The following is a 24702-nucleotide window of genomic DNA, read 5'->3' on the forward strand; positions in this document are numbered from 1 at the left end:
GTTTATTCCCAGAATTGACCATGTATCAGGTGCTAAGAGGAAATTTCAAAAAAAAAACCAAAACAACGCAGTTTATACATTTCCCCCAAGCATTTTAAAAGGCAGCTTCTGACCTATGTCTGAGGATGAATTGCCCTCATACTCCTCTCTTTCCAGTGTATGTGAGGATGTAGAATTCTATTTTTAAATCCTGCTAAAAATACACTCAGTTCACAGAGGACAGAAGTACTTTCCACAGCTGCAGATCCGTGAACAATCAATCCCTCTTTTTTGGAAGGAGGGTTGTAGCAGTCTGCAGTCCTTGCCACAGCTTAACTGACCCTTGTCCCCATTCTGCCTCCTGTTTGGGGTGAAGACTGTCCATCACCAACAACACACTCTGCTGTCATGCTCAAAGCAGGACCCAGGGAAAAGATGCAAATCTCTTCTGTCAAGCTGCGAACTGAGTCCAGGAGCACTTTTGCTTACCACAGACAAATATTCTTCTGAGCATAGGGTAAAATGCCACAAACAGAAGACTTAAATATCTCAGTTATGTTGCATTTTTATAGAGTCCTACACTGTACTATTACTTGTCTGTGCTTCTAGCTAGTTTGATTTTTGTAAGATTTATCTAATGGACACCACAACATTGAAACTTAAAATAAGGGAAAGATGCTGCTATTGATTAGCTGGTGGTGTGAATTGGTAATCCTGCTCAAGTCATTACTGAAGAATGCAAAAAAGACAGGTTTCAGTATATATGTAATCACTGAGCTGAACTCTAACGATCCTTACAGTTATTCCAAAGGTCTATCTAATCATGTTTCTAATTACCTTTAAAAAGAAAGAATAAACAATGTGTTTCTATGACAGCAAGGAGCTCAGTGATAGAAGAAAAAAGGAGTTACATATATATTTAGAAGTGTATTTAACTAAAAAGAATTTTCCCCAGCTTTCTTAAATTGTTTTTCAGAAATAAACAATTCTTCTCTGTACATTAAGCCCATGGCACCAAATTTTGCTCAAAGACTATACTAGTCCATTATGGAATGAGGATGGTCACATACAAACTCCAAGAAATTTGGCAGGTTTCACCCAACTTCGTTTTTAATACAAAACAGACTCTATACAGAGTCTATGCAGTTCTTCCACCTACTCAGTTTTTAGCAGTACGGTCCTTACACTGAATCGTGGGTCACAAAAGTAAGACTATGAATACATTGTAAAATAATCAGCAGGCATAGCATTAATCTAGACCTAACTGCTGAACTCAGAAGGGACAGCAAAAATTACAAGGATTTCAAAAGTTACTTTTAAATGATGCCTTCTGTTGTGGTTGGGGTCACAATGGGCAGTGGTTTTGTCTCCGGGGGAAGGTAGGGAAAGAAAAAGGTCATGCACTTTACAGGAACCATATGTAACATATGATTAATTTGAGTTTTAAACAGCTGCATGAAAGACCTTGGGTTATCAAGATGAAGAACGTTAATTAAATACGTGTTTACATTTGTCTAAAGGTTCTTTGCAGACTTGATCACAGTTGTGAATGCTGTTACAATCAGACCAAGAATTAATTACATCCTTTACTGAACGATAAAAAAGCCACTCAGTTCAAAGCAACACAACACTCAGTGATGACTACTGATGGAGTACCATTTTTAACACAACATTATGGTGCAGGTATTGAATTATTTACCTTGAATGTAGCAAAGGCATCAGAAGCAATATCAAATGTTGACATTTCCACATATTTAAAAAAGTCTCGGAACTGTTCTGAAAAGAGTATTATTTTGGCCAAGGGTTCATGTCGGATACACTCTCTCAGCATAATTCCACAACGTAAGGCAATACTTGGGGATTCATACCTGAAGAATGAAAAGAAACAGAAAATATCGAAACACAGAAGAACAAAGATAAACAGACACTTTTCTCACAACAAGGAACTTCATAACAGCATAAAGAACACACATGCCAGAGGGTACACAACACACAGAGGGCAGCTCCCAGCCACAGCACTGTACCCAGCTTCAGGACCTCAGCCCAAAGCCAAGGAGCAGATGGCTGCCACAATTTTTCATCACAAACCTCTCTCTTCCCAAGCCAAAACACATTTTGGTGTAAATTTATTTTACACCTCCTCTCTGCAGAAAGACTGTGGGGAGTGTGTAATGTTTCAACAGAGCTCCTTCACCCTTTCAGATTTATGAAAAAGCAAAGCCCATACAATATAATAATCTCCCTTTTCAGATTTAATTCTGAGCTCTCATCCAAGAAAAATGTAACACCTCATGGCCATCCATCCCCTCACACTGTTCTTCTGGAGGACATTCCTCTAGAGTATTAATGAGGAAGGTAAGAAGAGTCTATCAAGGCAGTCTACACAGGATTAAGCTTTTGGTAGCTCTGAAGATTTTTTTTTTGCAGTTTATGTGGAATTCTTCTCAATCCCTCCTCTGCAGAGGCTATGACTTTTTTCAGGACACAAGTTCCTCAATTTATAATCCTGTTATGCAAAAGCCAGGAGCCAGCACACATCTCGATCTGTGCTGGAAGGGAAGGGAAAGGGAGAGGAAGGGAAGGGGGAGGCAATTCATATCTTCTTCTGTTTCTATAAAGTCTTGATTTCTTTAAAGCTGAAATTAATCTGAAACAAAACTATTAGAAATACATTTTTAAAAAAATTGAAGGATTAAATCCAACAGTCAAGAAAGACTTAAAATGAACTTCTTCCAGTAATCTTTGGACATGTGAAACTGGTGAAGTCCAAGGGGACAGAAAGCATGCTTCGTTCCAATAAACCGGTTATACTATATCAGAACTGTGTATTATCACCCAGAGCTTATCAGCATCATTTTTCCTTTGCACAATTAATTCCTATCACTAGGCCAAAAGAAATTTTAAAAAAAAAAGGAAGAAAAACACAAAATGCCATCTGTGCTGTGAGTGGGCCCTCAAATTTACCACCAGCTTGCAATTTAAAAGAATGGTAGTGTTTTCCAAGCATACCAGAGCTGCATACTTCAACCTAGTATCAACAATAGTTGGCTTGATGAAAAATGAATTGCTATTCAGAACAGGCAAATGAAACTTCCCACCCTCAAGGAAATGCAGGCACTCCAGCCCCTATTTGTTTTGGTTTGGGGACATTTGCAAACTTGAATTTATAACTCCTTAGACAACGGAAATTCACTGATATATCCCATTGAGGCATCAACTCCATTAACAGGAATACTAATTTTCAAGGAAAAAAGAGGCAGAGCTGCTCCTAGGAGTGCAGCCAGGAAAATATTTAGTAGTTGGCTAATGAATATTTTGGTTGGAATAAAAGCAAATTACATTGTTTCCAACACAATAACTTTTAAAAACATTAAGTATCAACAGAATCATTCTTAGTCAAATGCTCCATTATCTGGAAGTGGGTTATGGACCTTCGGCTGTTCATATAAGCAAGGAAAGTTGGGTTTGGCTCCTGAAATATGCCTGGAAGAAGTTTACAGGCTGCCCAGTCATAACTAGTATGTTCTCTGCACCCACACTTACATGCAAAGCCACCAGGCAGGAACGATAGAAATGTTTTTCAAAATCACTTCTAATGAGCAATTAGTGCTCTATGTTGATGTTTTTCCACAGCAGAAAAAAACCATTGAGTTCTTCTCTGTTTGGATGAACTTACAACCTAAAGAAATCCTCACTCAGTGACTACTGGGGGCAACTAGATAATGAAACAATGGACTTGAAGTATTTCAAAACACTTGCAGTAGAGGTTGAAAGAGGCAAGACAGAGCAGAGACGGATCTCAGTGTAAAGGGAATCATTCTTGCATGGTTAGTGCAGAAGACAGTACAAGGTGAGGAGCTCTAACAGGAGATTAGGAAGGCATCAAGCCTGGGAGACACCAGGTCTTAACAAACAGATATATTCTGATCTGATTTGACATTAACTTGTACAGCCTGGATAATCTAGTATATCCAAGGATAAACTCAAGGGGTATTCTGCAACCTCAGCCAATATATCATTAAAGCTTTAACTGCACTGTGATATGAAGAGGTCATCACAACACACATTGGAGCAGTGTCTAGGTTTGAGATAGCATGTGGCTTGATATATATATTCACAAAAGGGCTTATAAATTTGTCACTAGAGAAAAACAATGCAAGTCCCATAAACAAAGTCCTCAACAGTCACTGTATGGGAGGGAAAAATATTCTAAATTGCAAGGGACCAGAGTTATTTCTGGGCTAATGCAATATGTTGATGCCAGAGAAAAAAACTGGCCCAAATACATCTGATTCTCTATATGCACCAGACATTCTACTCATTTGAAATCCTACTCATAAAACAAAGCCTGCACACACAGAAAATAAGATACTATTAAACCAAGTCCTCCTGCAGCAGGAAGGTCAAATAACCTACCAAAATGAAAGAAAGTAAAAAAAAAAAAGAAAAGTAGGAACTATGTGCTGTATGTCTTCTGAAGCCAAGAAGCTGGAAGGAAGTAGGCAACAAATAAAACAAAGCCTAAAAGGTAAGAATAGTTATCTAAAGCTGGCACTGCCGCTGCAGTATTAGGCAGGAAATACTGGGTGTGATCTCTGATTCAGGATCCTTCTCGCATTAAGCCACAAAAATGCAACCTTTTGCTGTTGGGAACTGTTATGGGGCAGAGGAAACTTTGCATCCAACAGAAGTAAAACTATGAGAAGCCTTCACAATAGTCCTGGGCCATTTCTTCTACAGTCATGATAGAGACGGGGTTTTTTTTTTCTCTCCAGGTAATGTCATGATGTCATGTAACAAAAAGGGAATGGTACAAGTCAGCCAAATCCACTTTCCTTTAAGCAGATTCTGATTTCCTATATTTCATTTAACATTGGATAAATATATATTTATCTGATTAGATAAATATATTTTATCTAATATAAACAATATAATGCATTTAGCATTAAATAAATATGAAAACATCTTCAAGTTACATTTTGAAGTGGTGGTGTCTAACACAAAGTGTGTGTTTCCCAGTTCCCACTGCACACAAGCATTGCACACTGTGGGCATGCAGCAAGTTGTGCATTCAGGGCCTGCCCTTGCTGTAGGCACATAATTCAAGAATCATTTTTAGACAGTCCCAGCAGCAGGACACAGGCAGATAAGGCATCATCATGTTTGACATCACTACGTTGTTCTACAGTAGCTGCTCAGGCACTACTGTCAGGGCTGGACAGGACTGACTTCTGGACTTCTGCTGATGAATTCAACAGCACTTTCTAACAAGACACTCCAGAAATGGCAATTCTGATACAATGCAGTGCTGCAGAGAGCTAGTCAAGAAATCACGAACCAGGAGCCTGAGGACCAAACTAACACTGACATGCTGCTGCATGCATCAGGGATCTCCAAAAACACACCTAAATGATGCCTTTTAAATACAATCACTGAGACAGGTGACTTGCAGTAAATGTCCATCAGCAGTACATATGCATAACATAAAAACTTTACTATCATCTTAATGTTGTTGGTTGTTACAGATGCCAAAGAAAATCTGGGTCGTGACCTAAAAATATTTTTTATCTTTAAATAAAGCTCATACATATGGTAGCAATACATGCACAACATGCAAAACCAAAATGAGTGAAAAACTGAAAAAGCAAAGACAGAGAAAAGGGAAAAAAATTATTGAATCTATATATGAAGTTGAAGTTGTAACAACGATGGAGAGAATTATCATTACTGTCCCAAAACAACTACTTTGAGGTTTATATAAATGGTGAATTTTAATGAACTAATGAAACCAAAATCCATTTTAACTAGTTTACTTGTTTTTTTTCTGAGCAAGTCAGTGTTTAGTAACTCAAAACAAGTGAAGAGTTTCAACACTGAAGCTAAATCACAATGAATCACGACACTTGTAAGAGCAAGACCCAGCTCAGCCCAGACACTTGCATGGGCTACCACCACTCTGCCCTGCCAGGAAGGCAGCAAACAAGAGCTTTGCCACCACACTCAACCACAAGCTCACTGTTCTTGAGATCCATGGTAGTGACTAGTTCTCTCAGTTACTTTTCCCTTACTCAGCTGTGCTGGAATGTGGCCGCTTCCAAAGGAAACACATTTTAGAGGATTCCTGTGCTTATCCTTCTCCTGGCTGTGGTCTGCCCCTGAGAGAGGGGGGAGGCTGGCTGAAGGAAATTTTACCCTTGGAGCTGCAGCCTTGTCATGCACAATCCTTAGATGATGCTAAAGTATTTTCCTGGCTATGAAGCAAATGGTAAAAATGCAAATCCTTAATCTCAAGAGCAAGAAAGACACTTAAAAAAAAAATCATTCTCTTAAGAACTATTAGTTTAAAAGGTTTTGAATGGCTGCTACCAGTGTGACCATAGAGCTACTATGAGAGTTCACACTGTTTCAAATTGAGCAGCTAATAAATGCACTTATTTCCACATCAATTATTTAATCCAAATGACATATATTCTCTTTTCCTTAGGGAAAAATAAACGAAATCCCAAAGTCAAAAGAAAATTGAGCAGAAAACAGTAGACTTCAAGAGCTGGAAAAGCAAAACTGGTTACTGAACAAAAGGTGCTTTTAGTCAAAAGTAAAGGGGACAAAAAACTCGTGTTTTAGGTCAACACTTGTGCACTCCTGAATACAACTACAGCTGATGTCCTCTCCACACAGGAATCTACTCCCTCTCCTTGGCCAGGTTATCTTGGGAACTACCAGGTTCTGAGTCCCCAAGGTTAAAAGACCAAAAAAAAAAATTTAATGCTGAAAGTTGTGGAGTTAATTACAGAATTAATTAACAACTTAAACTGAAGTTCACTTGTGGTCACAAGTATTGTGTGAGAAGTCTGTCCCACAGGCACAACTACTCTTTCAATGCATTTTTGCTTCTCTCTGTTCTACCACACAGTGGTCCAGTTTGACTCCAGTTATTTACAGACACTCCTGCTGGTCACTCTTGCAATGCAAAAATGTCTAAATGAAACTCAGCATTCATCAACAATGCTACACAAGAGTTTAGGGTAAGAACTGAAGTACACATTACATGGGGAGCAGTCAAAAACAATCAGCACATAATTATTTCAACATGAAGTCTGGTAAAGAAATAATGGTCAAATAAAATAATCCAGTCAATAAAAAGTATACAGTTACATAGAAAGTCAATATGAAAGAAACAAAACAAGAAATCTAGAACAAGACCTGAAATTTTTTTTTAAAAAAAAACTAAAAGTGAGAAAGTAGATCAACTGCAATGCTGGCATGTTCCAAGCAATACTCTTTAATGGAAATAAAATTAAAGCACCTACCCTTTTAGAAGCATGAATAGGATATGTGGATGGGCACTAATGTAATCCACTGTAGGGCTGCATGTGCCGATTTGTCTTCTCAAGATGTTGTTAAATATCTGGGAAACATCCTTTTTGCCCTGTTAAAAAAGCAAAATATATCTTCGCTTTGAAAAACATGGACAAATGACCATTTACTATAATATCTATTTAAAGTAGAAATGAAATTGCAAACAGAACAAGTTAGCTTCATGTATCTTTGGGCTCTTCACAGTCTCACCACCTCATATTTGTTGTTTCTTCAATGCCACAAGAAGGCTTCCTTTGTCAGGGGCTCTGAAGACAATGATCACCCCTCTCCCATTTACATCTTTCTTTTTCTAAATGAGGATATGCATTCCTCTTATTCTGTAAAGCAAGTCCCTGGCTATTTTAAATAGCAACACTGAAACACCATAAAAGCAAGCCACTACCCTGAGTCAAACATGCTTTTGCAGTGTGTACTATTGCTCCCGTAGCCTCCAAATTTAAGTTGTCAAGCTAGTACTAATACACTGCCCCACTGCCTTGACCCACAAGGCTAAAGCTTTGCATTAGTTAAATGCAAACAATACCAAGTGTGATTGGGTTTCTGAAAATCAGGGTTCAATTTAAACTGTGCTCACTATTACACCATGAAAAATTAAATAATTACTACCAATAAAATGGCTGCCTCATATATATGCCTCTGCTTTAGTCACAACTAAGATCTTTCACTTTGTCTTAATTTCCTCCTGTATACACATACCTACATAATCACATTTTGTCTTCAAATGCTTCCCTGTGCAAACAGCTTTTCAGAAAGTCTTTTCAAATTATGTTCCATTCAACCACAAGGTTTGCCAATACATCTTGCATTAGAAATCCTCTTCCTCTCCCATCACTTTCCCCCCTGGCCACAGCAGACAAATTGATGAGTGAAATTAAGGGAGGGGAGAGACTGCTGCACTTAATGACCAGCAACCAAGGCACTGAGTCAACAGCAGGTCACTATGCACAGGGCAAGAGAAAGCAAAAGGTTACTTGTAATCTGTACGTGCTCATTGATCTGTCTTGGGAGGACAAACATTCCTTGGCAGAGAACTTATTGAATGTTTGAAGCCAAGGAGCAGATAGTTTCACACAGAGGAGAATTCCCTGGTTTCACCTCTACAAATAAATCACTGCTGAAAACCACAAAATATTCTGCTTTTCCAGCCCATCTGGCTTGGAGACTCAGAGATTTGGGGACTCAGGGAATTAAACAGGAGAATCAAATCAGAGCAGGCCAGGCCATCTGCCTTTATCTGCAACACTTTTTTTTGACCCTTGGACATCCTTTCAATTAGGTTAATTCTGTATAAAGTCATCCCATTCTCCCCCATCTTTAAAACATTCTTATTGTATGCCTGGAATCCTGTGATCCCCAGTGGCTTCAGCAAGTACTCCAAGAGGAAACCAATCCAGATAAAGAAGGGCTGTTGAAAGAGTGAGGTAAAGATGGCCAAAAATTTAGTGATCCTCTCTGCTATGTCAAATTTTATATTAGTTACTTAATATTGGGTGCATTGCAGCTTTATATGCAATAGCAGAGAGGAGACAAGATAAATAGATAGATATAGATATATATGTATGCAATTATATCTCATTTTCTAGAGATCCATGAAGACGAAAGCCAGAGTTGATCTCCCTGGCTTCTCCAGGAGGGAGTGGAGGCAGATAGGAGGGAACCGAGACAGACTTCCCTCACCACCATATATGAAAATTGTAGGAATACTTTTGAAATGCTTCTTACTTGGATCTGCAATTCAGCTTTGCCTTATAATGAAATATATATGGCCAATGAAGCACAAGATAAGGCAGCATGAAGAGAAAGTGCCTAGACATGAACAAGAAAAACTGCCAAGGATGTGTCATATAAATAACAAATTGTATGATACCTATCCCTTAACTTAGCTCCCATTTCAAGGTAAAGTAAGGAAAAGATTCTAACATAACCAGTACCAGGCTTGCAGCTATTTACTGCCTATTTTAGAGGCTATACAGCTTGTGAGCCTTTAGGCTTACATGCAGTTAGTAACACCTACATTTTTAGTTGACTTTTTCAGTGTGTACACTTTCCCCAGTTCTTCAAAGTTCAATGATAAATTTAGTATTTTAAGTCTCTAAATATTCAGTCTGATTTTGATTCTGAGCTCCTACCCAAACCCAACTTTAGTGCTTCTTAACAATATCATCACCAAAATATACCATGTTTCTTGAGTGGCAGAAGCAATAAAGCTGTGTTTTCTATGGATGTGTGATGGATTTGTGTGAGTCTCCCCTACACAGTCTTTGAAAACACATCTTCAAAAGGAAGTACAGCTGTGAAAAACTGGGATCCAAGTGGGCAACAGGGTCAGTGAGGAGTAGACAGGGAGTCATGATAAAACAAAGTAACTGACAGAAACATTATTTCCTTTGGAAATCAGATATTCAAGTAATTTATGATTTTGCCTTCTACCATTATGTACAGATCAAAAAAATAATTTGCATGTTATAGAGTGATGAAATTGCTTGTTAAACAAAGAAACCAAAATACCAGCTGTGGCCACCATAATAACAAAATGGAAGCAGAAGAGTTCATAAACTGGAAAACTCAGTGGGGATATGAACACAAAGCAGCACATACTCTTACTATCCTCTTGTTTGATGGCATTTTGTTTCTAGTGTTTTGCCAGAAGAGTATGTATAACAGCTTTGCTAAATGGTTGGAAAAGTTTTATCATGGGAAAATCTATTTTGCAACTAGAATTATTAAAATTGTAATAACAGTAATTCAGCAACAGATTAGGTATTTCATTCAGTGCTTTCATTTAAGGACTGTGCATTCAATATGTCCATACAGAATTTTTTTTTTCTGACAGAAGCAATACAGACTGTCATGTAATTTAAAAAAATGCAGTAGTGTCCCTTCTGTGCTGACAGTATCTTCCCCTCCCCATCTCCTTTTTTCTTAAAAAGTTTTCAGGGGTTTGGGTTGATGGGTTTTGAGTATTTTTACAATTATGACACAACAGTAACCAGAGGTGTCAAGGAAAAGACAAAGGAAAAGTTCTCAATAAATTCTAGTATTAAAAAAACCCCTCCTAAACATAAGACTTGAGAAAAGAGAGAGAGAACTCTACTAACAACACTTTCAAAAATTAATACAATATAAACAAATAAGTCCTTGAATCCTAGCTTTACTGGGCGTGGGGGGAGGAAGGGGGAAAAAGAAAACATAAGTCTTCCATTGTTCCTCCCTTCCATTCATGTACAAAATGGAAAGAAAATCATTTCAATATAAGGAGAAAAAACTTCCACAAGAAAGTGACTCCCACAAAAGGGGGGCTCTGAGAGCATCAGAAAATCTCTCTGAGAAACTGATTTATTAATTCAGTGTCTGCCTATAGGTTGGGTACTGCTCCTGCTTCAGACCTCAGTGGTGGAGGTTTGGCTCTTGGGAGCTGGGGATTTCTCCCTGGTGCTTGGACACCTGTAACAATTCACTAGCAGCCAGGAGCCACATAAATCACAGAACTCATAACAGCAGTCCCTGGGGGACACTATCCCGGCTGACTGTAGACCACAGGAATATTACAATGAACTGACAAAGTTTCTTCCCAGTCCCTACCAGTCAAATATCAGTTAAAAGGGTTTATATCTATGCTGAATTACTGTAGTCTTTTCCACTATAACTCTTCTTCTTCTTACTTATAAGCAAACATAGTTGTCTTAGCAGTTGTCTACTACGTTTTTGATATTAACAACAAAGCTGGTAAGAAGTTCCACAAAATATATAATTTTATATATATATATTCAATATATATCTATATACGATATATAGAGAGAGATTCAGATTAATCCTTCTAAAAAAGTTATATTCCTTTCTTCTTTTAATCCAAACAATTAAGTGAGGGCCACCCAATTTACCCTGCTGTGAGTTTTTAACAGATTTTTCAACTCCTTTCCTCTCAACTAAACTATTCCAATTTTTTTCAGTCTTTGCCACATGAGATTTTCCCATTTTTCTAATTATTTTTATTCCATGTCCCTGAACCCTTTCTAAATCAGACATACTCTTCAGAGACAGTGGGTCTGACAGTTGCACTATCTCAAAGAGTTTTATCACTGCAGCCTACAAGGTTGGTCCTAGACAGTATTCTCAGCATCATTTCCTATCTTGTTTGGATACACATAGTAATATCTTTTCATTGGTTTTGTTTTAATTAAAAAAAAAAAAAATCACATGCATTTTATTTACTGCCAGTGTATGACCACATCTTTCACGACACTGACCAATTTAGAGCAGCTGCTTTCTTCAGCACGTGAAAATTAGTTTTGAATGCAATAAAATTATTTAGATTTCACAAAAATACACTTCTGCTCACTGACAACACTGAAACCAAGGAGTTGAAAAGGTTTATGGATGCTGACCTACCTCAAAATCTATCAGTTGCAGGTTGGCAATAAGCGTCACTAGAAGGCCACTGTTGTACAGCTCTTGCGCCAGCTGGGCCACGATTTCTGTAGGTGGCTCTTTGTCTGTGGTCCCACACAGAATTTCCTTCATTGCTTGCAGAGATTTTGACACTTCCTCTGATGCCTGTTCGCCAGCAGAAACAGGTTTTGTTTTAAAGAAAAAGAGACAAGAAAAAGAAAAGGATTTTCTTTTAAAAGACATGCATTTCAAAATAACACTTCTGATCATACTTGCAATGATTGTTTCCTATTAAAAAATGGTTTAATTATTTTATGCAATCAACAAGGCTGAAGCATCCACACTGTATTCTGCAGGTCTTACACAAGATATATTCAATTTAAACACTGCATGCCATCAATTACAGACCACAGGCATAAAATAGGGGCAAGACAGCAATTACCATCAAGCATCTGCAAGATCCTTTACAGGTTTGGAGACAGGCACTGCCCTGCAGAAGCAGCACTGCTTCCCTCATCCTCCCCAGTGGGTTCCATCAGCACACGTGGGGCAGGATGGGCCAGATGGAGGTACCAAACAAGCTGGCTGCTCCCACCAGCAGGACGGCTGCTGTTCTGCCTCCCCATCAGCTGCTTGCTGATGGATTGTCCCAGCTCCTCTAATGGTAACCCAAATAAATCCTCATACCTCTGTGTCATTGTTTAACATGGCAGGCAGCTAAATATCACACAGCAATTTGCCCACTCTCCCTCAGTGGAAGGGGGGAGAGAACTGGAGGAGAGAGGAAGTAAATTTGTGGGTTGAGATAAAGATGGTTTAATAGGACAGAAGTCAAAAAATAGTAATAACAATAATAATAATAAACAAGTGATGCACAATGCAATTGCTTACCACCTGCCAAATGATGTCTAGACAGTTCCTAAGCAGCAGCCTCCATCCAGCTTTCCCCCCAACCCTATATGCTGAGCATGATGCCATAATTTATGGACTATCCCTTTGGCCAGTTGGGGTCAGCTGTGTCTCCTTCTAGCTTCTTGTGCCCCCCCCAGCCCACTCGCTGGTGGGGTAGGGTGAGGCAGAAAAGGCCTTAACTCTGTGTCAGCACTGCTCAGCAACAACTAAAGCATCAGTGTGTTATCAACATTATTCTTAGCCTAAATCCAAAACACAGCACTGTACCAGCTGCTAGAAAAAAAAATTAACTCTATGCCAGCCAAAACCTGACACCTTTGCACTGCCAACACCTATTTCTCCTCGTCACGTGTGGTTTTAGCCAGCATCTTCCACAAAGGATTTGCTTACTGAGCACACAGGTACTTCAGTCTCAGGTTGAGAAATTTTAAATTAAACAATTTGCTTTAGTAAAGTTCCACAGCTCTCACCAAGTGAAGTAAAACAAATCTTTCATCTTTTATTCCCACCTAGTGTAAACTAGTTCTGTGCAATGTTTTGGATACCTAATGTAGAGGAAAAATCAAGAATTACCTTACGAAAGATCTTGACCAGAATGCTTATAACAGGAAAATGAAACACATTCACCTATAAAAAGGTAACAGCTTAGCATTCATGGCAGTCAGCAGGTTTAAATCAGATGTGAATGACAACATCCCACTTCCCAAGGAAAATGACCACTGGCTGCAGCACAGTGGCTCTGGCTCACGCTCTCCTCACAAGTTTGCTCCACTTTGTATAAATAAAGACTCCATGGAGCAAAGGTGTTATTTTTTCATATATGTATATGTGTGTGCTTTAAATGCCACCTGCTCCAGCCGTGGGGCTATGGAGGCAATGGCTCTTCCTGGGTCTGGTTATATTTATTACACACATGACCTGCAGCAAGGCTGATTGGAGTCTTTGGCAGGGAGTGGGAAGTAAGTAAGGAACAGGTTTGAAAGCAAACCTAAGAATGGAAGCAAAGTGCCAGGCAGGATGGTTAACGATTCTGAAGATAAGGTAGCCTTTCACATCTATATTGCAAAACCTTTACTTGAAATTAGTATTTTGTTAGCATAGCAGGTGGAAAAAAATAATCAAGACACACACAGAAAACCCAAGAGTCATTTGTAAAACCTAATAGGACATTAATGGATATTTAAAGCCAGATCAATAATTTCAATACATCTCTCAAACAAACTGAAAGGAAAAATGTCATTCTTTCAAATACCACCCCATCAATCTGCATAAAATAACCACACAATGCTATGAAGAGGCATCTCTCACCTGCTGCTCATCTCCCAATACTTTAATATTGATTTAAATCACAGGTTTTATTCATATAGTGAATAAAAATTGTAGTAAAAACATAGAAATCCTAAAAAAAAAAAGAAAAAATAAAATAAAAAGCCACTTTTACATTGCATCTATCTGGAAGATTCAAGCATTGACTTGCACAGCATAAAGAACTGTTCTCCTCTAATCTCCAAGTACCTACTCTCAGTTTTCTGCTATTTGATATAGGTCAGCATGCGTGGCATGTAAATGAGTATGAGTACGTGATAACTTCAACCAGTAAAAATCTTGCTGTTCCTTACCATCACTCAGCAAAACAGCCTATTTTTACCTCAAATGTTAGTGGTATGTCACTTGAGAGATCCCACAGAGTACAGATGGGATTAACAACAGGGATGCTATCTTGGAAACTAAAGCTCTAAGTCTTTGTAAGAGCTGGGGAAATATTTTCATATCAAAGGAAAAACTCATACGTTTGGCTGTTGACCCGTTCTGCTGGGCAGGGTGGGAATATCTCTGGTGTTCTGTAGCTGAAAAAAAATAATAAATTTTGTTTTCAAGTGTAAGTAGTCCTTTCTGATATGTAGAAAAATGCCTGCAAGGCTCAGCTTTAGGTTTTATTCTCAAAAAGGAGGTGAAAAAGTAAAGTGCTGTGTGAGAAAATGAAACTACAGAAACTGGTGTTGATGGGCAGAACTGGGCACAAGAGCTGTACTTCTCTAATCATCTGCCATCCCATCTGATCTTCTTCTCAGCTTTTCTACGTGCAATTTACATTCTGGGCTTAACTTCCTCCTCCTTCATATCCTCCGGATAGTCTGGTTTGACATTCAGCCCGCCACCAAAAGCTATTCCTGGTCAAATCTGAGGACTGCTCTTCAGTGCCTATCCCCTCACTATCTGTTTGGAGGAAAACCATAATCCTGAACACAGATTCCTAAATTAACAGTCACTTTTAGCCTCCATTTTGACATTTCCACTTAATCTTAAAGCATTTTTAGAATAATACCTTAAGTACATAAGCACTGTTTCTGGCATGGAAACTTGCTAAAAAAAAAAGACATTCCAAGATCCAAAGACCCAAGATGTGTCCAAAACAAACAACAAAGCAAATACACTCACACAAATACATGGAAATACAGGATGACAGAAACATATCTACAGAAGAAGTCAGACCGGTCCTGACCCTCTTCAGGAAAAATTGCAAAAATCAACAAAAAGCCTCAGCAAGATACTCTTCCCCCTAACAATGCCACAAACAGAATCTCAGTGACAAAAAATAAAAAAAGAGATTTGCTAGAAACTCCAAAGTCTATTATGACTTCCACATTACTTTTTATTTTCCAGAAGTGGCAACAGCAACAATAGCAAAGTGCTGCAAGCATCACTTCAGCAGAAGTTATAGAGCAAAAGAAACAGTTTCATGAAATATCTAAGCACTTTTAGCCATTTGCCTCAGTCTTGCAATTAGTCACAATCTTATTTCCACCAGATTTTCCTTTTACCCTCTAAGGATGAGTCCTTTACATCATAACTGAATTTATGCCATTATATTTACAAAAGCTGTTGTGAACAGAGGGGGAAAAGGGGGGAAAGAAGAAAACTAAACACACAATCCTGAACAGAACGGCTTATCTGTATTACATACAAATGTCAAAAGTGGGATAAGCTGAACTTTGATCAGTCAAAAGTTGTGGGTACGGACAACAAAGCAAAGATGAAGTGCAAGCTGATTCCCAGCACACACATCAGTGCTGTCCCTGCACAAGATGTCAGGATCTTGACCTTCCAAGGCAACTTGCAGGTTTCTAGTCTACAGGCATCTTAGTTCACAATGTCCAGACTTGGGAAGATCCAATTCCACTACAGAATACTAAAATTCAAGGTGGGTGCATGGGTGAGTGTCCCATGAGTTACAAGGTTGATTTGCAATAGCTGTGTAAGGGGAGTGAAGGAGAGCACAACCTAGACCCACCCGTGCAACAAAGGCAGTTTTTTCAATGATGGCCATTTCTTCTCTATTTTGATCCAACACAGGACTAACAAGTTATTTCCAACAAGAAATAACTCTGCATCCACAGAGTATAGTTTATAGTGACCAGCAACCCACAAGAGGGTTTTGAGTCCATTTTGAAACACAGCATTTTGTGAAAATGCTGAAATCTAACAATCCTCTGCTAACCCATCTGGGCTAGAGGATGTACAATAGACTTAGAACTAGAAAACTGACAGCATAGATAAGCCTACATAACTTCTCCAAATTATAAACACGTTCAACCTGCCCTACTCATAAAGTTGGTTTTTTTGTCAGCATTTATGTGTCTTTCTAAACCTACCAACAGCTTCAACAACAAAAGCTGGAAATTTTATAAGTTGAAGATACCTGTCACAGCTTATTTTCCTCACAGATCAAAGTCTTGTTGCTGTTGACTTAACGGGAACATAACACAAAGAAAGGAGCTTACAGAGAAATGATTCCCTAAAATTCAACGCAAAAAAATCTTCCCTGAAAGACTTTAAGACACTCCTCTCCACAGCCTATCCCACACATGAAGATCAGCCAATCTTGTTGCAAATATCCAGTCTTTATTACAGAATGGATAACACTACTATGCCTGTATTGAATATTTCCATACTCCAGTGTTGATCTTCCTTTCCCACAGTTTTAATATTGGGTTCTTCAGTTTAACTTGCTTGGTCAGGTCTAGAAGACAATTTCTGAGCTTCATCTGTTCTTTTGGACTGTTCTCTACAGGAGGGTCAAAGTGCACGACAGTGTTCTTAGGGCAGTAATTCAGCATTATTAAGGAATGCTGCAAAATAGTTAATTTTCTTTCCTCTTATTATACGAGAGAGTTCAATAAGGAGTTTCTTGGGGTTTTTTTTCCTTTAAGGTACAAAGGAATCCTCCAAGACTTACATATTTTTTGTTGTTTTTACAAAATCTTCCAGTAAGATTTTAAAGAACAGCATGGAAGGCTAAAACAAAGCCTTCTTATCTCTTGTTCATGGCCAAAGCTGAATTTTCATTTCCATAATTACATGAGTTAAGACTTTCCATACTCAAAGGTTGAGCTATTTTATCTGCAACACTGCTTGCGTGATATAGCAAAATAAACAAAGTAGATCTGCTTCAGAAATCAAAACTTCATACAGTTTTTTAAAACCCCCATATATTTTACCAAGAATCCTCAACTTCAGCAACATGAATTTCTGGCTATTCCAACTGAGTTAATAAAAATTACCTCTACTTACTAACCTTGCCCCTCTCCTCTCCTCAGGTACTTATGGCAATTTCACATTTATCTTAACAAAGTCATATTAAGTGCTTGTGATCCAGACCTATTATGCTTGTCAGAGAGAGAGAGAGAGAGATGGATCTCCTCTTATTTAAGGTAAATCCATTGCATCTTTTTACTCCTTTCCAAGGAAGATTACAAACAACATAAAGGGAAAAACATAAGGCCCTGAATAATCAACAGTCTGAGCTCCTACACCTGAGCTGCAACTCTTCAAAGTTTTCAGTGGGCTGTCTCTATTTTACCTGTGTTTCATCAACAAATTAGAGGTCTCACATGTATGTCCATATGTTACAGGTCAGAAGGGCTTATTCTTACTTTTATTCATCTGGGGACTTAATATAACATTTATGACCAACCATAACAGTGAATAAATAACAGATTGCAAGAACTTTTTCCACCTTCCCAAACTCAGATAACAAATACACATAAGAAAAATACAGGATGCCTGGTGAAGAAATCCTCAATTGTTCATAAGAATATGGCAAATAGGGCAATACAGCTTCTGTTTGTGTACCTAGCATATTTCCAGACCAAAAATCTCTCTCTAAACTGTTGCTCTCTTGCACAGCAGCAGACAGTAACACACACAGATGCCTGCCAGTGTGATGTTAATTACTCCAATGTGTGATTCAGTGATCTGCCAGTACTCCACGCTACATACTGCAACCAAAAGCATAAAACTCCTTGATTTGGTTTTAACTGGTTTAAAAATACTCTCTCTATGTGATTCAAACCAATTTTTCTCCTAAAAGAATAGTGCCAATGCAGGTCTCTCTCTCTACAGTCTGTAAAGACTCCCAAGAAAAGCCATTAGCAGAATCAGAATCCAACATCTGTGTAACTTCAGGATCACCTCAGCTGACTTACTCTTGATACAATTTCATGCTAAACTGATCCATAGGAACAAACTGGACATTTTGGATCAGGAGGCCTGAAATTTGCCATTTAGTAAAACATTATGGACTAGTACTCAAGGAAGCTGGCAATGACAATTTGGCCAAGCAGGCACAACAGGGAAACACCTTTTAAAAGGGTGGATGATTAAATGGAGAAGACAGGTTTGCCCCACCTGGACATAAATTCCTTTCCCACTGTTAATCCCGCACTTAAGATAGAACTAAAGGTTGTGAGGCCCTTAAAAAATAAAAAGCAACCAGAAGAGACAGGTTTAAACTCTTGGCACCAGCACCTGATGGTATCTGGAGTTTCTCCCATCTCTAGAGCAACAACAGGCCTTAGCAGAACAGGGAAGCTGAAACATGAAACACTCCACAAAACCCCAGGACACACAGAGCAAGGAAGAAGGGGTGCCAAGCCCTTCTTATCTCATTCCCTGGGTTTCAGTCTGCAGCAATGAAGTCGAAGGCAATTTTGCAACTGACTTTGGCAGCTGAAGAATCACATCCACAGGTATTCACATTCACAGCAGTCACGCAACTGTTCTTCCATGCAAATGCACATCGTGTCCTCCGCATGCACCCCACCTCACACACCAGTCCCCAGACGCTTTATCAATGCAGCAGCGAGCGAGGTGAACAAGAGCCTATAATGGCTTCATTGTTGCTATGTAAAAAAGCAGGATTTATTGATAGAAATATTTGTTCCAGAAATCTTGAAGTCTTTTAAATGTAGCCTTAATAAAATGCTGTTCTCCTGATCCTTCTGAACAGTACCAAATTTGTTACAGCACACAGAGGTCAAACAGAGGACAGATTACAGTGACCTACCTAAACAAGCACTCTTGTTAGATATATTTAAGTGAAAGGGGCAGAAGCTAGACACTGCAGGTTATTGTACATCTAGCTTCACTCTTGTTTCTGAACACTGATAAAGGTGCTACAGCCTGCAGTTCTGCCTGCTAGGAAAACACTCAGCCCAGCACCCTGAACCTGCTGTAATGCATTTGGGTTCATTTTCCGCAATAAACCCTTAATCTTGGATCAGCCACACCAGAAACTGCAAATCTTCTGGCCCATCTAGACTACCTGCAAAGATTAGACTGAGTTTCAACCAATCTCAGATCCGTTTGCTGCACTAAATTAAAAGCCTGTGACACTTGAAAGGCTTTTGCTGCAAGGCAAGTTCAGAAAATGTTACCAAACCTGTAGGCACCACAGATGGCACTGAGTCAGGCTGCCGCACCCGAAGGTGTGTGGTTAGCAGGAAGAGGGTGATGTGTTCAAGGACATTCTTCAGTGACATCCTGGATGCCACCTGCACTGCTTTGTGCCGACTGGACTCAGCAGCTGAACACAAGACTTGGAGAAGTCAGGATGTCACACCCCTCTTTTTGTGAGGTGGATCAGGCATCCTTTTTATTAATGATCTTTTACAACATCAATCAACAGAAGACATGGCAACATATCAGTAATAAATGAAGGACTGTGACCAGCGTGTCACAAGCTGTCCCTTCTTCCTCAGGTTCAACAGATCTGAGCACTTGATATCAGGGTTTCTCCTCTCCTCATCCCTATTTACATGCATCCTCCGAATGCTACAGGATTCATGCCAGAAAGAAGGACGAGAGTCTAAGTGCTGAAGGCTTCCTTTCTTAGATATTTAAATACTTCCCTACTTTTCTAGCTAATTCCAGAATGGGCTTTTTTTATTAAATTCAAGAACATTTTGGTCCCACGTGACTGAGATTAAAATTTTTATTACATTTATAGAATTTTGTAATAAAACTTAATTAATTATTCCTCACCACATCAAAGCCTGAACAGGATGTCAGGAATCATACATGCTCCAATAACATTTTATTTTATTTCAGATGTTGGAAGAGAAGGGGATGGTTGATAAAGAAGGTTTTAGTCCACTTTTTCAGCTCTGTCTTACCCTACTTAATCTCCCAGTTGTTACATTAGATTTGCCAGTGCTACAATGCCTGCTTTAAAATAGATGTTATTTTTAAAAAATTATAAAACCAAGATATTAGAAAGAGCACTTCAGAGAAAAAGGAGCCACATGTGCTGGTACTTCTCAACCTGTGGTCTATCAACCATGAGAATGTAGCTGAGAAAATGGCAAAGCTTTAAGCACACACACATCCATGCAAGTACACAAAGAAACCCACACATAAAAGTAAGAACCACACATTCAAACTTAGCCTATTTTTCAGTTGAGAGTGTTTAAAAAGCATTAAAAAGCATTATGGCAACACTACACACATTAATAGTTTAAAAAAAATAAGACACATGGAGAAACTGGGTCAAATTCAATCCTTATCTAAGAAGACAGATGCTAGCTCAGTCAACAGTACTTAAAGCCTGAATGGGTACTACTCTATGACTAACAAAAAGCATCATGAAGAAAGAGTATAAACTTTCCTATATTATGTGTGTACATGGAAATGCCACAGAAAAGATGTATAATTTCCTTTGCATTTACAAGTGGCTTCTCTATCCTATCTTCTCTTGATCCTATCTATCAAGCTCTGTCCTCCACCCTCTCCCCATTACCCTGCAGTCTCAACTGCTCTGCTGTAAATTCCCTCTACCTGCGTCCTGCATAGCTTGGTAGGAATGATCATTTCTGCATTATTTAAAAACATCCCCTCCAAGACACAGATGGTTCCTGCTGACAGTTTCACAAAGTTGTATGAGAAGCATCAAGCTTCTCCCTGTCTGACCTTGTGTGTTCCCAGCTGCCCAGGGCACCTTCACCTCATACTTATGACTTCTCAACTGGGAAAAGAATCAAGGAGGTTCTCTGCTACCCCTACAGTTAATTCAAGCTTTGCCACACTTCCCTGCCAATTCCGGCTGTATTAGCAGCTTTTAGCTGTCTCAACCCACATACCATATTGGCTGTACTACAATAACAGCTCAACTGTCACAGGATAAATCTTCTTGTTTAAGTATCTGAAGTAAGACCTAGTTTGAAACTATTCTGCATGTAAAATCAGGGATTCTCTGGAGTCATACCCTGGAAGTTCTGGGAACCTTGGTTTTCTGGTGAGGCACAACAGTACCCCTCTAGTTCTCACAGCAGACAAGGAGTCAGAAATCTGAAAAACTTCAGATTTCTGCTTTCCAAACTTCTGTGTTCACAGGGCCACCAGGTCCAAAACCAGCTCTGAGATATCCAGAGTTTCTGACTCTTGGAGGAGCCAGACCTCTGGAGCTTTTCATGAAAGTTTGACACGTTTCTTCTCCATTTGAAAATCAAACTGGAGGTAAATTTAAAAATCTTGCCAAGTTTTGAGGAGCACAGTGTACAGCACTGTACTTTGTTTTTCTTTGCTTTTGTTTTCAGTTAAATTTCTCTAATCATACTCATGAAAACATGTTACTTATTAGCATTACTAACTTTTGAGAACCTTTGTGCCATTGAAAGTGTCTCCATCATCTGTTCTTCTCCAATTCAAATTTCAAACAACACTTAAAAATGGTATTACTAAGTCCACAAACCTGAATGGATAGTAGCAGACGCGACTGGGGGGACTGTCTTTCCTGCCATTTTTTAAAGTTTATCATCATCACAGTACTAAAGATATTCCTTACAATTTACTTCCCTAAACTCAGGAGAACAAATTTGGCTATTTTCTTTAATAGGTATTTATTTCAGAACAGCTCAGTGCACACTCTAGATGAAAGGCAGCATTACCAGGGAGTCTCACATCTTTCCTCCTGAAAGGAGGGAGGCCCTATGTGTTTCTTCTACATCACAGCACAAAGTTCTGAGTCAACAAGCCATATAAACCATATACTCACAAAAAAAAAGGCTGCTTTCTTCACCTTCTGCCTTGCTGCTGAAGGGACTGCCTGTCCCACTCCCTCCTCTCCCCAGGAACAGCCTCTACCCCATAGCAATGAAGGACATAAAAAATAACTGAAAACCAACCTCCTCCTGTAAAATAAGCGTCATTACGTTCACGAGCTGTTTCCATTCTAATATGCCAAGGAAACACTCCCGTATCTTTTGTTCTGTGCGGAAAACACACACCAGCTGTTCTGACTTTTATGAAAGATTTACATGAAGTTCTTGATTTTCTAAGAAGTCTGAATTTCTTCTCCTTTGTCACTGACACACAAATAAACAAACCAGTTCAAAGCCAAAAATTCTCAGAACCACAACCCAGAGGAGTCATGCTGCAAGGCAAATTAAAAAAAAATCTGAGTCTAGAGCTTCTGCTTTGAATGTCTTCTTTAATCAGGCTCCAAAAGATGAATTCAGCAGGGGAGAACAGATTCTGTTGGTTTATTTAGTTACTTATGTTTTAGTTGAGTCAAATTCTCTCAGTGCTTTTCAGTTAACCGAAGGTATTTCAGCATGAGACATCAAATACCGGAGGCCTCCCAGAAATCCGTGTGACCAATCTTACATAATTAACACACTCTGAGCTACTTCCTTTGAACTAAAAAGTTTCAAGAGGATTTCACTAAGGGCACAAAGGGCTCCATGCCTACCTTTTGGGTTGGGGTTGTTTTAATACACGCTCCTGCACAACTGGGGGAAGCACAACATGCACACATGCAAAAATCAGCTCCATGAAAACTCTACTAATATAACTTATCAGCTATTTCTGTTTCCATTGACATTCAGTTTTAACTTAAAATTATTTCATTGTTAATTAAAATCATATACTCAGACGCAAAAAGGAAAACAAAATTATTTGATTTATGCAAGCACAAATGTCTAATTGGGAGCATTTTTTATGTTGGGGAGCATCTTCTCAGGTGGTCACTGGAAAAGTGGCAAAAGTAATTCGGGTCTGTGTCACAGAGAGCAGTAATATTAGCAAAAGCCTAGCACTATAATTAGAATATGAGTAGCACAGTTCATTTAGGAAGCACTAGCACCTTGAACAGTGTAAAGGATCAACACAGTGAAATCTCTTCTGGATACATACAGGTTTGCTGGTTTATGTGAACTATGTTCATCAGAAGTAAGTGTTGCTCTGTGGGTACCTACACATTAATTGACAGTCTCATTTGTTATCCTGCTAAAACAATTAACAGTATAATAGTTTTCAAATAACCTTCCAAGCTGTTTTGTTAGATGCATTACTGTTTGAAGTAGTGGGAGATCATCCTTCATTTTGGCTGAGGCTCCTGGATATCAGCATTTCTGTTTTGGTCCCTGGATCTGTTGTATTTTACCTATGCAAAAGACCCCTGATCTCAGCAGAACCATTCCAACACTCAGCTACTTACACAGGCAAGCACCTGCAGAATCAGGGCAGTGAGCAAACACAATTTTGTTCCCTTTATTCTGCTGCTCCCTCAGCATAAAAAAACCTTATTGGTCTTCTACAACATCATCTCATACCTTGTCTGTCCTTTTTTCTTGTTTTTCCAATATGGCCATGTTTTCTTTCAGAACTTTCACAATCTCAGCAGGATTTTTGTGCGATTTACTAAACAAAGGCATGGTCTTTCTTCACCTGGATTTCTTCCTTCAGGACAGAAGAGGACTGCCTTAAATTGAACAAGAAATAAAAACAGGTTTTAAGGTTTATACAAAAACGCAATAAAAACACACAAAACCATTATGAACAAGAAAAGTATGCCTCAGGCACTACATTTTGTTTCAGCAGCTCAGTGAAGCAGTAAAAGTTCTCATGTACAGTTATTGCAAGTTCATCCAGGATTCTCAAGCCACCATTAGCATGTGGAAAGCAACTACTCAGCACCTGCACAGCAGCTGGATGCTTCCTAAAGACCACAGTCAGCACTCCAGTTAGTCTATGTCTATGTCCAACATATTTTGGACACTGTATCTGGCAGGCTCCTCTAGAATTCTCATAAGGGTTTCTGTCAGACTACACTAGCTCCATCATGATGCAGATAAGCAACTGTAAATGCCAGCACACCAAACGCATCCTTCATTTAGAGCACTGCAAGTTAAGGTCCCAGATCCTCTGCTATCTCTTCTTCTTCTTCTTCAGCTTCTTTTCTTTTTCAGCCTAAAGCTTCTTGGGAGGAAGCAGTTTAAGCTATCTCCTAAGTCTGACAGACTTCAAGAATCTGTGGGTCAGATCTCACTTGTGTAAAACATTGGTTGAATTAAATAAGGAACAGACAATCAGGTCCAAATACGAACACAAATGTTTTCATGACATTTAAATGGAAGACTGAGCATTTTAATGAAAATTATTTGTTTGTTTAATTTAAAACATTCCTTCTCTGTATGGCTAGAAAGGCAAATACCACATCACTGTATTTATATATGAAAGAAACCAACTAGATTAGTTTCTCATCTTACAAAGCATTAAGTTGTGAATTCTTATGGGTTTTGATGAGGGTCTAATATAAAGATCTACTGAAGTCAATGACTGACTGACTATAGATGGGAATATGCTCTGGTTAAAGCTGTACCACTTTCCAAGGAGAGCACTGTTCTGGACTGCATTCCAGTTTGTACAGAAACGAAAAAGAGGTTAAAAAAAAAAGCAGCAAAAATAATCTCAAACTTTCATCTC

At 38.8% G+C, this 24702-nt stretch overlaps 1 protein-coding gene across 2 annotated transcripts in view; it reads right to left on the minus strand.

Annotated features, from left to right (window-relative positions):
• The window catches only part of CAB39L (calcium binding protein 39 like), a 63470-nt gene that overhangs the window by 13284 nt on the left and 25484 nt on the right, over nt 1-24702 (minus strand). For both annotated transcript variants that reach the window (XM_018071375.2, XM_008929094.3), the window contains 4 exons: nt 23550-23698; nt 11749-11913; nt 7290-7408; nt 1679-1847 (listed from right to left, as the gene is read on the minus strand). In XM_018071375.2, coding sequence (XP_017926864.1) covers nt 1679-1847; nt 7290-7408; nt 11749-11913; nt 23550-23651 — 555 coding nt within the window. In that variant the 5' untranslated portion in view covers nt 23652-23698. The remainder of the gene's footprint in view (nt 1-1678; nt 1848-7289; nt 7409-11748; nt 11914-23549; nt 23699-24702) is intronic.

This window comes from Manacus vitellinus, unplaced genomic scaffold (genome assembly GCF_001715985.3).
Source record: "Manacus vitellinus isolate BGI_N305 unplaced genomic scaffold, ASM171598v3 scaffold_2_pilon, whole genome shotgun sequence".
Classification (NCBI taxonomy): Eukaryota; Metazoa; Chordata; class Aves; order Passeriformes; family Pipridae; genus Manacus; species Manacus vitellinus.